The sequence below is a fragment of the Labrus bergylta genome, chromosome 8, assembly GCF_963930695.1.
Source record: "Labrus bergylta chromosome 8, fLabBer1.1, whole genome shotgun sequence".
In the NCBI taxonomy this organism is placed as follows: Eukaryota; Metazoa; Chordata; class Actinopteri; order Labriformes; family Labridae; genus Labrus; species Labrus bergylta.
In genome coordinates, this window is record NC_089202.1 from 2,746,234 (window position 1) to 2,761,967 (window position 15,734).

General features: G+C 41.7%; 1 protein-coding gene across 3 annotated transcripts in view; it reads left to right on the forward strand.

The window, feature by feature from the left end:
- Nucleotides 1-15,734, forward strand: part of rspo2 (R-spondin 2) — a 58,843-nt gene that overhangs the window by 21,966 nt on the left and 21,143 nt on the right. For all 3 annotated transcript variants that reach the window (XM_065958221.1, XM_065958222.1, XM_020634785.3), the window contains exons 3-5: nt 3,446-3,634; nt 12,686-12,829; nt 13,093-13,281. In XM_065958221.1, coding sequence (XP_065814293.1) covers nt 3,446-3,634; nt 12,686-12,829; nt 13,093-13,281 — 522 coding nt within the window. The remainder of the gene's footprint in view (nt 1-3,445; nt 3,635-12,685; nt 12,830-13,092; nt 13,282-15,734) is intronic.

Consider the following 15,734-nt stretch of genomic DNA (forward strand, 5'->3'; position numbering starts at 1 on the left):
AGCAGGATTTTCAAGCCAGAGTCATGAAGACACTTTTGAGTGACACTTATTTCTCTGCTGATTGATTGGCCAGTGAACTATGAAGACTGAAAGCCATGATTATATTTTTCTATTATTTGAGGACAGTATTGTTCACACACTGTTATTAGTTATAGAGTCGAGCCCACTCAAAATGGGGAGGGAGAAATACGCTTTCCAGCCTCATAGCTCTTTCCTTTTGCCAAGTTGGCCTTCCCTTTCTGTCGGTGTTGTGTTCAGGTTTGGCAAGGGCTGAGGGAGTAAATGTAACCATGTTAATGTGAATGTCAGTTTTCTGTAAACACATCCAGACTGTATATGCTACAGAAATATATGGTTTGGGCTAATGTTGCAGTTTAGTTTTACTGAATGGGAGGTTTGACAGAATGATATAAGAGATACATATGAGAAATGATGTTTGTGGTGTTACCTGACAGGGAAGAGAAGCACTTTTAATACAGCTGCAAAAACTTTAAATAAAAGTGACATTTTACATTTAGATTTTAATTCAAAGATATAGCAAGAATATCAAGGCATGTCTGAATGTCATATTAGTCATGTATGTTGGGCACATAGTTTAAAAAGTATATCAGAGTAAAAAAATGCTTTATAGCTCCTGTGAGGTTTTTTTCACTGGTTATGAAAGATGCTATAATTAATACTAATGCATCCATGTGACCTAGTCAAGCAAACAAGACCATTAGTGACAACATTACTATATCCTTTATTCATTATCAGTGTCTAAACTAAATATCTGGGTGGATTTCAGATGAAGTAAGTGAAAGCAAGCTGCAGAAAAAGACTGTTTCTAAACCTCTTCCATCGCAGAGATTCCTCAATTAGTTATATGTTTGATTGTTAAAAGACAGCAAAATAAGATTTTTTATTAAGAATTTACATAAAAAAACACTACTTACACATGCAATCAACACAATCTGACAATTTGTCACAGGAGCTTTGATATTGATTGGATTGTGCTGCAATAATTTCAAAACATGATCACCAACATCTGTGTGGAATAAGCAAGCCAACAGCTTCTAGAGATCCATCCATCCATTATCTATACCGCTTTTCCCGTTCAGGGTCGTGGGGGGGCTGGAGACGATCCCAGCTGTCATTGGGTGAGAGTACACAATGGACTGTCTGCAGTCAATCACAGGGTTAACATATTAGAGACAATCTACCAGTCACATTCACCAGGAAACCAGGAAACTTCTCACTGTGAGGCAATAGCACTAACCATTGAACCAATGTCCAACTGCTTCTAGAGATATTGTCTTATATTTATAGACAACCTGCATTGCCACTAAAATACGAAATCACCTGAAGTGATAGATTGACAGTTGAACATAAGACACAATTTTTCATCTGAGAATTGGAAAAGGCCAAAACCACAAGTCATAATTTGGGCATTTTTCTTTCATGTCTATCAGAGTTAGTGCCATCTAGACATGAACAATCAGCAGTGTATAAATTGGCTCAAAGAGCGCACCCACTGTTGTGATCAGTGAGGTGTCGCTGTATAAGCTTCATCCCTGAGGACCAACACAGACACATTCTGATTAGCACTTTATCTTCCTTCCTTCAACCCCAGCTCCAGTGTAGTCTGACAGGGCCAGCTTAGCTCTCTCTGAAGACACTCTAAGAAAATAAAGAAAGAAAGTGTCTGACATCCTCTGACTGATTTTCCCATGATTACAAACTGATGCTTGCACTGGGCCCACTTAGCGCCTACATGTACTTTTGTCTGGGTGAATCTGTTCAGAGAAATTTAATATGCTGATCCACAGCCAGTAACGCAGACATGCTTTGCTCCGTCTCTCAGGGTTTGTCCAGTTTGTTGAACAGTGTTTAATTTAAGCGTTGTGGTAGGTCTCTCAGTTTGAGCAGCGCTGCTACCCAGTCCCTGCTTGTGATATTTAAGACTTGGCTTGCATCAAATCAAGTCTCTTTCGTTCTGAGAGATTTTGTTTTTAGCCCAAGGACATTTTCCTGTAAACGGGACCCTATGAAGTTTACACTGAAAGTCACTTATTGGGGAATGGACTGTCTCTTAACTGGCTCCTTTGTCTTCCGCAGGCAACTCGAGCTGAGGCCAGAGGCAGTGTGGTTTTGGGGTCTTTCATCGGCTGTCTCAACACAATCGTTCAGAAGGCCAGCTCTGACCAGAATTAATGCAATATTCACATTCATAACCAATCAGCGTTCAAACATTTAGAGTGGAGCCAGAGTTTGCATGAATGACAAATTGTTGAATTGAACATATTTACTATGAATTATGAAATATCCTGCTGATATATCTATTATGGTTGTTCTGGTTTTATTCTTGTACTTGGGTTGTCTTCCACTGGTTGGCCCTCCCACAGTTGAGTCTGTTGCCTCAAATTCACCCTTGTCCTTGTCACTGGGTGAAGTCAGGGTCATTCACAGTTGAATGATGATACAAATTTCTCAAAGAATTTTGGTTTTCTTATACAAGATCAGGATAAATAGCCTTCTGAACCGCCATGCTTGATGCATCTCCCACTGCGGCTCTAGTAAAAACTAACTATTGTGCTGACATCATTTTGAAACATTACTACTTTCTCTCAGGCTATTCACTGGCTGCTTTAATGTCAAATCATGGATGACAACCATCTCATTGGTTGCTTATGGAAGGCCGTTGCAGTAAAGTTAATGTTGAATCTAGGGCTGTCAGCATTTATATAAAACATACATTTCTTTAAGTATTGCCGCTACTTTGTCCCTTTTGATGAACCTGAAGAGCTCCCTTTGGGCACAGTCTTACTTCAGCCACTGTAACAAAAAATCTAATGAAATGAAATTCATTTTACTTTGAGTATGAGCTACAACCTACTGTATGACCTAAGCATCCAGGTGCAGCTTTTCAGACTGATTTCAGTGGGCAACCACATCACTATAGCCAGCGATAGGACTATTTTGGATTGTTAACAGCCACAGACCTGTGGATGAAACAAGTTCAAAGATGTGGACTACGGCGCTTGCCTAATGGTCTGCAACTTACTGCCTGCCAGCCATCATTGGAGAAGTTTAGTCTAAGGGATGTCCTCAGGTTGGCATGCTGTGATCAGTCATATGTCTTACCATTGATGAATATAAATACAATGGAGTTGTCCTTGCACACTGCAGATATTGTATTCAAAGGCTTTCATGAAGTTACTCTTGTAGGAAAATGGAGAATTGACAGAATTAGTTGTGTAAAGAATACGATTGGCTTTCCTTTGGACTGTAGATTTCAGTCCCTGATAGACCTAAGAAGTGTGTGTTGGTGGATGGGGAGTCAGATATTGTTTCACCATACAAAAAGCACTTTAGTTTTAACATGCTGACACCTTTACATTTTTTTGATTCCATGTTATTAATCATCTTTGCTGGTACTCTCTCTCTCTCTCTCTTTGTCCTACAGCTAGCTATGGAGCGTACCCCATCTGTAAAGGCTGCTCGGTGTGCTCCAGGGACAATGGCTGCGTAAACTGCCAGCCCAAACTCTTCCTGTTTCTGCGAAGGGAGAGGATGAGGCAGTACGGGGAGTGTCTTCATGACTGTCCAGCCGGATACTACGGCATGCGCAGCCCTGAACTCAACATGTGCTCCAGTAAGTCAAAACCAGTTTTGCTCTTACTCAGCTTTCCCTCCATCTTCCCCCTCCTTTTCCTGCAACCCCGACACCCCATCTTCCCCAGGCACACATACATGCTCCCTCAACTTGCCCTTTTCCCCCCAAAACATGATTTATTGTCAATTATCCAGAGAAGACACACATACCGCACAATTTGAACGGCTCATCTGTTCACACAGGTGGATGTAAGACGTGAAGCCTTGTCTTAGCAGTGCTTCCCTCTGGATTTAGCAGGGAACTCCAGCTAGAAAGAGTACTGTTTCTAATTTCTTTTTAACAACCCGTATACTCATGCGTCACTGAACTTCTTGTAGTCTGATTGATTTTTGAAGGCATAAGATCCAGGTGCGAAAGCAACTAAGATGCACTAGTTTGCAAATCCTACTCCAGAGACTTAAAACATCACAATAACATCAGCACAAAAAAAATCCAGGCCTCTTGGTAGTATTTTTTAATATCATGCTTACTACAAAAATGATATAATTAGCATTGGGCTTAAAGCTAACCGCTTTCTGTGACTGTCTGCAGAGGCTTCTTGATTGAGAATTGCACCAGTCAGTGTAATTTTTTGGCAGACAAAATAGATTTGACATTGAACAGAAAACCAGTCACAACACATCACAAGAGTCCAGATTCTCCAACTCAAACAACTATTAATTGTATAATTTTAAATAGTCTGATGAAGACCAAACAGAGGATAAACACCTAAAAAAATGTATTTGGTCGGTGAAAATAACGTGTGAGCTATTTCATCAGGAGTCATCTAACCCTAAAACATATTACTCTCATTGACTTCAATCAAGAATCATGATATTATTTTGTGGAAAACATTGTTTGGTTTAATAACTTTAACATTTTAAAAGTTCTCATGATTCTCGTAAAAGAAAATGCTAAATCCAATTGCTGCAATGTCTTGTTCCCCCTAATGTAGCACCACAATCTCATAACCTTATTCAAACATGTACTATGCTCAAAGAGAGAGGGAGAGTTAAAGAGTTAGACAGAGCCTTTATAGGTTTACCCAGAGCCCGAGGTGTTGGCTGAGTGTTTCAAATGAAAACAGAAAGGAACTTGAATTCATTTGGTTCCCCGGGCCAAAATCCTGACAGGCGCACTAAAATGAAGCCCCAGAGGAGGCTGACCGGACCTAAAGGCCCTACATTGTAACAACCTCAAGCAGAAGAAGAAATAAACTACTCTACTCTTCTTAGCCAATCACGTTCGACCTAGCTGCATGTACATCTCCCGTCTTAGGTTGATGGTCATCATCAGAGCAAGAAACTCTAATGCAAATAGAGTGGGTTACGAGGAAGCTGAAGCTGATATCTCGGAACCTTGTTTATGACTAAGTGTAAAATGGAAAGTGAGACTGACTTGTGGATTTATGCAGTGTCCGCAGTAATGAGGGCTTTGCACCAGGCTGTTGAGGTGAAGAAGGAGTTTCTCAAATTACAGCTCAAGCCATCCCTTACCTATGGTCATGAAATGCCATCAAAATGAGATTGAACACAAAAGCTGAAATGATTTCTTTAATAAGGGTACAGTCTTAAAGATAGGGTTAGTAACAGACATGCAGAGGGAGCAAGGAGTGGTGTTGTACAATTGTCTGTAATATCAAATGGAACCCACTGAGGTGGTTGGAGCACTTTTTACGGACTACTCCAGGGCTTTGAGGGTTTTGCAAGCATGTCGGAGACAGTGACCCCATGGTAGACCAAGAATACACTGGAGGGCTTAGATATGGCATCCTGCATGGAGAGTCCTCAGGGTCCCTCAGAAAGACGTGGAGAGGGGACGTCTGATAGCTTTTGCTCATCATGCTCACCAAAAAATAACAATTAAAGAAAACAACACAACCAAATAGACAACATATCCAAATATAACAAAACATCCAAATATGACAATCAATTGTTGTCCTACATCCATGCTTGGTGTTCATAACCAGCTTTCCAATATTCAATGTCACAAGTAATTTGATCATAGCATTTACAAAGTGAGGATAGAACTCATTTGTTACTTAAAAGGGTTTGCAAAAATTCAACAAACATGGTTGGTACCAACCATCGACATTTCCATTTGAGCATGTGGACTTTTTCCCCTCACTTTCAGCATGTGTGCCTTTTAGATTCATGTGCTCACTGAAACGTGTTTTAACCAACAACAGTAATTTCATCCTACTTTCATGAGTCAGAGAAAATTGGAAGAGAAAGACATCTTGTTCTCTGGTGAAAATCCGTTTTTGTATTTTTCACTTTAACCCTGCTACCCGAGCGGCTGTATCCTCGTGCTGTGTGCATTTTGACTCTAACTGATTCTGATGTGTGGCAAGTTAATCTGAATCCCACTCGTACAAACTGCTCAAAGAACAACATCTTGTATTGTCACGTAGCATCAGATCTCAGAGAGAGACCCACTTTGATGTGATCACTGCTACAGTCATGACTCTCTAATCCAGTTTCCCATTTGACCCTTGTTCTCAGCTGCGCTCTGCATGTCGTGTTCACTAAACAGTTCACATTCAACATCCATAAACGGATAGTTTAGGGGGTTGGAAGCTAATTGCCGGTCAGTGAATATTCTTTGTTAGTTGACATAGGCAACTGGTAAGCAAGAGCTCAAAGGTGCATATGTTAAATGAAGGTGAGGGGTACTAGGAAGACGTGATCAGAGCTGCTGTGTGCTCCTGCACAGAGGCCTGGAACGTGGCATTACGTCTGAGCTTTCAAACATACGCTCCGAAATCACTTACAGAGCAGCTGCTTATTATTACACTAGAGTTTGTCTGTGTGATCTTATCTATTTAAAAAAAAAAAAATAGTGGACTGCAGAGGTAAAGGAAAACAAGAAGTAAGCAGCTTATTCACTCAGCCACTCACTATCTGGAACCCTACTGTCAGGTTTTCTGACACTAAGGCTCCTGAAGCATGTGACAGATAGAGCTCTGTCAGGAGACAAGGGATGAATACACTTTTTACACTGTATGCTTGCGATATGAAGCACTTTGACACTAGAGGTTGCCCTTAGAAAACGCTAGTGTTCAATATTTGATATATATATTTTTTTTAATGGTTTGAGAAATTCTGACAGTATTTAGAGGGTTTTCTTAAGATTGTTTGTTTCTCTACACACCTGAAATATATATATATATATAACTTAACCTAACCTAACCCAAACCAAACTAAGTCTATCATCATGCCATAAACTAACCAATTCATGTTCTGCTGTAAATAAAACTTATTCTGGTGGGATTGAGAAAGCAATGCTTTTGACTTTGACATCCTTCACCAAACTTCAAATAGTAGGAACGGCTCAACTTCAGTTGGCCAACTCTACCAATAAACAATTGTTTACCACATCTTGGAGTAACACTTTTATTCAGTTATCATTTGTTTAGGCATGTATAAGAAAACTTACAGTCCTTAAAATTGTAATTGGTATGCATGTAAGTTGAATCTAAATGCATCATTAATTAATTCATTTTAATATACATATATGTTTTCACTTTATTTGTGTTTATAGATTTACATAGTTCAAAAACACAATACATGCCTTTTACCATGTGAGAAATACAGACATTTGACATACAAGTCCAACAAGAAAAAAAGGCACCAAACAGCCAAAACAAACCCCACCGGACTGGAAGAGACAGAGGCAGAGAGACTGGGCTGTTAGGACAAACTGAATATCGTGATCTATTGTAGCATTTGTTGCAAAAATGTAATATATAGTAATAATTCAAAACATCATAGGATTTTTTGTCATCCTTATAAATTGGCCCTACCATTCATTATCTACTAATTTCCCATGAGAGATTGAAAAAAATGGGCCTTCATTTATAAAAATTAAAATGCAAGTCTGACTTTGCTTCACTACATAGAAAATACACCCATTATAAGAGCCACAGCAATAGGGACTATATTTTCCCAACATAACAGAACTGTATTTTACAGCTACACATCAACTGGATTCCATAGGGGCCCAAGACATGGCCACAGTGTTAGCAAGATGAAGCTCATTCATAAGCAAGCTATCTTTTTGGATGTTCATAAATTGTATTCCAATGTTTCTGCTTTGCAAGAGCTCCTTTCAGCAGCTAATGAATGGGTTAATATGAGCCATAAACCAAATGCAGTAACTCCAGCGTTATCCACAGGGGTTCTTATCAGCTGCCCAGAAGAGGCCCCACACCAGTGACTGCGGGTGTCAACCCACTGCTCTGCAGGGAAGATTTGTTGCAATGGTCACACACTGTGCTGCTTTATGTATAGTTGGATCTGTGTGAATGTGGTATAGGCATGCTCTCCCCTCAGTCACATTTCACAACACCTCGGTTTTAACATACACTCCCAAGACAAAGCATATCTTGTCACTTTGTATGACAAGCAAGCTCTCTGGCTAAAAGAATTATGAGCTCAAAGGCGGCTATCAGAGCTGTCTTTCAAAATAAATAAGTGTTGAGAGGGTCAGCATGGGAGCGATGTAGCATTCAAAACTTCCTCCCTCAGGGTGTATGATAGACCCCCAACTGCTATGCACACTTACACACATTATAGCCACGAACCCAGTTGCCTTACTTCACTGCAGCAGGCCTAAAAAAAAAAACAGCTGTTTGCTGCCAACCAACAACCAGTGTGATCAAGGCCTGAGATTGCCAATATCCTGGAAACGTGGTTTAAATATCACAGCTCATTCAGTGCCAGCGTAATGTGCCACTAGAGACTCTCCTGTCAAGAGTAATTTTTTGGATTGCTAATTTACATTCTTTATTCATTGCATTTGTCAGACTCAGGAAATCTGTTACAAAATCCCATTGTTGTATTTATCGCTGTTTTGTCACTTCTAATTAGGGTTGGAAACAGTAGGTTGATTGGCTACATCTTTTCCAAGATCATTTTAGTTTCTTAAGTACCTCATGGGACTATGTTGGGTTGGAGATGGATACGTGCCATGAATCATGGACGTTAGCCAAATGGGTACCAAGGATACATAAAGGAAATAATATGAGTTTTGCAACCTTAAGTTGGCAGTTCTGGCCGTCTCTCTCCCGCTCTGGCTCTCCACGCCTTTCATTCAAGTTCTCTCCTGCTCTAAAATCTGAGTTTGTGGGTATTTCCATTGCACAGTCTGACCAACAAAAAGACCAGTTGCTCTTGGCCCTTAAAGTTAACCAAGGGACATTTAATCATTACAGCTCTACTGACTGTGCTTTTAGATCCGCCAGACAATACAATGGACACACCAAACTGAGCCCTGATCTCATGATATTGCAGCTGGACAGGGATTGAATTGGGTTTGCTTAGTGTGAGTGGAAGGTCATCTGTGCTTGACCACTGTCTGAATCTTGAGCTGTCTATAGCTGCTTTCCCACATGCACTTGTGTTACTTCTTCTCACTTGTCCCTCACAGTAGGAAGTTTTCTCTGGCAGACGATGGAGGGGTGGGGGAGGGACAATTTCCCAGGGGGCAGACAGAAAAAAGTCTGGGTAAACTTTGGATGAGAAATTTGGCTGTTTGCGTTCACAATTGCAGCTCACCTGGACAAATTCAGGACATTTTCAGGAGTTTTCAGTACGTGTGAATACAGCTTCAGTTTATACTGGAGCTTACAGGAGCAAACCCTTGGGTTGAAGAAACTAGGAAGACTGCTGACACATCTGCCAACCATGTTCTCTCTCATGGGAGATGCTGATTGACAGGAACACCACCTCTGCTTCAGTTAGCTCCACACCAGCGTGCAGAGGAGCACCCATGTGGAAAAAAACTGCATGGAGAGAGGTGCAAAGAACATGGCAGTTCTAGCCTTTGTAATGAACTTCTGCCATCCCAAGCTCCACGCGACATTGCTGGGTGGCAGCGAGCAAGTCAAAGCTTCTATGTCAGCCAAGACGAGAAGCCATAGCGTAGGTCAAAGCTGTTCTACTCAGCTTGGAGGTGTGGGATGGAAAAACAGAGCTTGTTTCCCCCTTTTCCCTACCAGGCCTTTTTCAACATGGACACTCCTTCCGCACAATATCAGGTCTGGTAAGCTTTCCTTAGGAGGATTAGACTTTCAGGAGACAACCCTACTCCAGCCTAGATGATGTAAAAAGAACCCATATGGAACGCAAGAGATTCATCAATCACCAGCAAAGGATTTAGCACCCTTTCTTTAAACAGTGAATGTTCATGTAAATAAATATAGTGATTACACATGGCGCTGTCAGCCTGCGGAGGAACAGCAGTTGACTGAAGCTGACATGTGGCTTTGAGTGTCCATGATAAAACCGTTCGGTTTCTTATGGACCACAGTAAAGGGACCGGCTTTTGCCAACCATGTGCCATTAGGTCACAAGTAACGCTCTGTGACTCATCTCGTAACTTCAAATACACTTGACATACAAACCACATTGTGAAAATTCAAACAAACATGTTTGAGTGTAACAGAGGTTCAGGGTATAGAGCTTGCATTATCGCTCCAGATTTTGCACACAGCCACTTTATTAGCAGCTTCTGAAATTCCTTTCCGAGTTGAAACATAAGGCTTTTCTTTTCCTGTGTTCATAATATAACTCATGTCCAGAACCAGCCTTGTAGATAATGATGATAATACGTTTAAGTCCCAAGAACACCAGGCGTTCAATGGGATCTGATGACCTCATTATTTCTCATTAGTCTCCCAGAGGCACCTAGATGAAGACTTTAAAGGTGGTCCAGAGGTTAATCCTGCGTGAAGAATGAACCCGCTCCCCTGTATCTGTTTCTAGAGTTGCTGGACAAGATGCCTGACTACTGGCCTGGCCACAGATCAGCGTGGGAGCATCTCCAGTATCACAGATAGCCCATGCTGTCCTAGATAGCCTTTTGCCAGTAACTGGACGGAGGGATAAATGTCTGTCATGGTGATCCCTTCCGACCCACCTCGTCTGTGATGACCTTAGACCCTCCGGCTTTGCCTCCCAGCATTCTAACTCCCATGAAGCTGCATTGATGTGTCATCCACCTCATCCATCTCATATAGGGACATTATTACTTATCTTTCATTTAGAAATCAAGGTTTCCGAGCATTTGCACAATTGCCTTACCACATCTGAAACAAACAGCAATGTCACAATCAGAAACCTACTAAATTGTTGCTGCTGCAAGAATACAGTATTTCGCACATCTGTGTTGCTTGTATTTACTGTCAATAACTGAGGATTGCACAACAACCCTAGTTCTTGAGAGTACTGCCAGATGTTCTTGCCCCCCCCCCATTCTTACTCTTTTATTTTTGTGTTTGGGAGCTTAACGTCTCTCAGGTGATGACAGGCCTGGGAAGTGTGTAGGGTAAGAGACAGCTTAGTGCTTTCAAATTAGCTTGGTGATTTATTAGCCTGCTCCTTGTATTGTGCTTGTCTTGTGTCAAACTCAAGCCTGACTGGTTCAAAATCATGCAAAAGTAAAAGGTTGAGAGGTAGCGAAAAACAGTACATCCTGTGAATACATTTGTACATCCCTTCAACTTACACACTCCAGACAAATCTCAACAGCACTGCGTAACTGCAGATATCCAAGACATGGAAGAAAGAAATAAGAAATAAGATAAAATGGCTCCACAGTTTGAAATACAGATGAATAATATCAGATGTTTAAATTGAACACAGGAAACAACCAAAGAAATCAGGGATTTATGTTTTCCAGAATAGAGCTTCATTGCACTATCTACAGCCATATCTGATTGGTATGTTGTGTGTGTGTGTGTGTGTGTGTGTGTGTGTGTGTGTGTGTGTGTGTGTGTGTGTGTGTGTGTGTTTGTCTGTGTGTTTCCATGGTTTGTTTAGACTGGTCGGGAAAGCGTGAGACCAGAGTGAGTGGGCAGAGGCCATACTTTAGGGTTCAAAGTAAAGCGGGGAGGGACCCCCTCGTTTTGGAGGAATGCTGAGGAGGAGGCCTGATGGTTAGCTGGAGATGGTGTAATTAAGGGGTGTGATTGTGAGAACCTTCCCTTCCCCAGGCCCAGCAAGGGTCACAGATAAAAGAGCAGCCCTTAGCGTCCGTAGCGCTCACACTTGGGAAATCCCAGTAGCGTAGGTTTACGTGTCAAGAAATGCTCGTTCAGTTATGAATGGTTATGTCCCTGTGCACGACACAATCAGAGGAGCAGATAACATCCTTACCTGGGAAGCTTATAGATTGTGGTTACTTGACATTGTAAGTCTATTAAGCAATAGGGTCCCATAAAGCTTCTGAGGAGGGTCGTAAATTAGGCAGCTCTGGGAGGCTCCTTATAATCATGTGGGCCTGTGTGTCGCCCTGTTGGTGTGGTTGTTGTAATTTCTGTCTGACGTGCTATTTGCAGAGTAAGGGCTTTATGACACATCGCCGTCAGCCATGCCACTTTTCACTGTGAGCGCGGCAACTGTGCAAAATATGCAAGAGCAGGGTGTGGCGTGGGAGGATAAGGGTGTTATGTTTTCTTACTAAATGTATCAGTATTTGTTTGGTAGGGGAACACAGAGTATTGTTGACCCTCCACCCAACCCCCCCCCCCCCTTTCCCAGTTCACCTTCCCCCCTTTTATATTATAGCCAAAACATTCAATTCAATTCAACCCACAGCTTAGTTTTGGAAAGAAACAAACTTGGCGCAGTGTGGAGCAATAGTACTCTTCCTGTTTGAGCACTCCATGCTGAAAACATGCGAGTTTGTGTGTTTGTATCCAGATTGTTGGATGTCGGGGCAATCTGTTGAAAGAGGCCGCGGCGTGACATAATTCCTCATTGTCTCTGTTGTTGCGTTTTCACACTGTTGATTTGTTCACTCTAAACAAGAGCAGGGACATGAAAGAAGTATCTCTTTCAGGCAAAACAAGTTTTTTTTTCCTGAAATACACTTGAGCCCCGGAGAGAAATGATTCACAGGGCATCCACTTTTTTTTTCTTCTGTGGGAGAGACGGTAGAATCCTTTCAAGAACCCCCTTCCCCAAACCCCTCAGCTCTCGATCAACTCCAGATGAGAGGGTTGCTCATACCCTGATGTCTGTCCTTTTTCTCTCTTTCTTCCTCCAGGGTGCAGGATAGAGAACTGTGAGTCCTGCTTCAGCAAAGACTTCTGCACTAAGTGCAAGTCCGGTTTTTACCTACACAAAGGGCGATGCTTTGACAAGTGCCCTGAGGGCTTTGCCCCACTGGAGGAAACCATGGAGTGTGGAGGTATGTGCAAAAACATATATACTAAAAAAAGTGGTAAAATAATGTCTTTCTTTACCTGCACACAGTTTTCTATAACCTCAGTCGGCCTGTTTGTTATGGACATAAAAACAAGCAGTTCATCTTGGACCACACAAAGCGGTTATAGCATCCCAGTAAAGCTCCTTCACCCTCTATTAAAGCTTGACCTGGGGTCTCTCCGTTGCCTCTAAATTGCTCTGAGTTGTGGTTTCACTGCACATCACTGTTCCTGTGTGTCTCTGCAGAGGGCTGTGAGGTGGGCCAGTGGAGCGAGTGGGGAGCTTGCACCAGGAGAAACAAAACCTGTGGCTATAAGTGGGGTCTGGAGACCCGGACGCGGCACATTGTAAAGAAACCACCCAAGGACACAATACCCTGTCCCACCATTGCTGAGTCCAGGATGTGCAAAATGGCCATGAGGCACTGCAGGAGAGGTAAGGATGTTATACAGCCACATGTTTATGTGTGTGAGAGATATTCTGTCAGACAGTCCAGACTCCTTCCATGTTCACTTTGCACTACTCTGGTGAATATTAAAGAAAACAGCCCACTTACCCCATAGGGGAACGCTCCCCCTCTTAGACTTCCACCTGTTTCTTGTAACCCTTGTACCTTGCACTCAGTCTTTGTTTTTTCTCCGTCTGCATTTTTTGAGGTGCACATTGGCGTTTCCGTGCGTGAAATATCAGTATTTTTCCATGGCTGCTGAGTTCGAGCCAGCTATTTTTCTGAGGTATATTTTTCCCCCTCTCTCCCATCTCCCCTCCTCTCCCCAGTGGAATTCTTCAAAGTACGAACTGCAGGTTTCCTCAATGGCCGTCTCTGTTTCCTCCCGTCAGCTTGAGAGATATTTGCGGTGCACACAGCATGTATGTCAGGCCATTAAATGAGAAGTCAAATCTGGAATTTCTCTGTGTTTGAATACAGTTTTTTTTTTGGAAAGTAAACCATTTCTCTCAGACCGTCCAAACACACCATTTGGGGTGATGGCCTCAGTTAGCAGCTCTTTCAAAATAAATGTCTTTTCCCTTAATGCACTTTTATGTCTCTCATAAACACTGGATTAGGATAGGCCAAGTGTAAATATTTAATTCACCAAATAAGGAAGCAATTACAGTGGCAGATACCATTCAGGCTGTCAAAAGAAGAAAAACATTGTTGAACAGAAAGAGGAAAATATTCAATCCTCGAGGATTTTTCTCCATTTTTGGCATGGACTGTTGACTGGGAGGATCATTTAGTGAAGTGGTGAAAGAGTAAATAAACTTGAAGTAAACCCTGATAGTTTCTCATATTTCAGCACTACCCGGGCAGTGTTTGCTCTCTTGTTTGGAAACTGTGACTCCATGGCACATTTAGTTCCTAAAGCTTTGTCCTGTGTCCTGGGTCTTGGTGCATGGGTGTCTCCTTGACCCCCATGCACTGCTTTTGTTTTTCAAGCATAGAGTCCCAGATGGATCTATCTTACTTAAGGCTACTAGTACCTACCGATGCAGCCATTGCAAACCTCTCATCACAGTTTATTATACTGTGACTAAGTTACATCCATGTGGAGAATGGAGCAGCTCTGTGGCTAAAGCTGTGTGTTAAAGTGTCACTGTGTGTGTTTCTAAGGACTCTGCAGACTTGTGAAAGTTCTGTGGTGGCCTTTTTTTTTTCATAAATCAGACTTAAATTTCCGACTTAAGCATGTGTTGTTAATTCTCCACTGCTCGACCGCTAGTTAAAACTCCCCACTCGTGGAAAGCCAGTGAAATGCAACACTCTTCAGTTCAAATAAATACAATATCGAAATATAAGCTGCTGAAGTCCAATGGGAGGATATCCAGCACTGTTTCACGAGCAAACGTCTGACATTGTAAAATAATCACTTCCAATGAGTGATAATAAAGCAAAGCAAAGGAGAGGCCATACTCTGAAATGCAAGTGATCAGGAAGTGGAGGTTCAAGAAGAGGCTGCAATACGTCTGAGCTCGTTGGAAAATACCACTGAGAGACTAAATGGGCATGGACATGTGACTCATTGCTACAAAAATCATATCAAAGTTCTTACGTTTTGAGGATATATTAAACAAAAGAATAACAAAATAATCCTAGACATAAGACAAAAAAATTATGATGACGAAAATGATTAAGGTCAACCAAAAATACCACTCAACCGCTTTTTTTGCTGTGTCCTTGGGCAAGACACCTAACCCCGAAATTGCTCCCGCTGCTTCATTGGCGGAGTATGTACAGTATGTGTATGAATGGGATTAGTTTCTTCTAAATTCTAAACACTACATAGCAACCTCTGCCATCAGTGTGTGAATGGGTAGGTGTTACCCGCGGTGCAAAAGCGCTTTGAGTAGTCAGAAGACTAGAAAAGCACTATACAAGCTCATGTCCATTCACTATTACCAAGTGCAAATTTACAGAGGTAAAATACACATTATGGCTATTTAAGTAAGTAAGAAGTGCTTTTAAGGTTAACTTGAAATTGAAGACAATCTAAAAATGAACATTTTATCAGTTCTTCTCCACGGACACCAGACACCAATGTTTGCGATAAGCATAGGATTATATAACAGCAGACCGTAAAGATGCTGTGGATTAAATGGAGACAGAGGAAGCAGCATGTAGGTACTCACTATTTATGGAAATGCTTATCTGATCACCCTGGCTTGCATTTCTACATATCTATGTATTTAAATTACACTGGATGTCATTGAAAGATCCCTTGCTCCCAGCTTAGCCGCTGCACACAAAGACAACGCAAATGATCCTCTTTTCCCTCTGTGTCGGCAAAGATCTAATCCCCTCTGTAAAACATACACAAGCAGAGGAAAGTAAAGCCCAGATAATGTCAAGAGCAGAGGCATTTTCACAGCAAACATGAAGAGTTGTG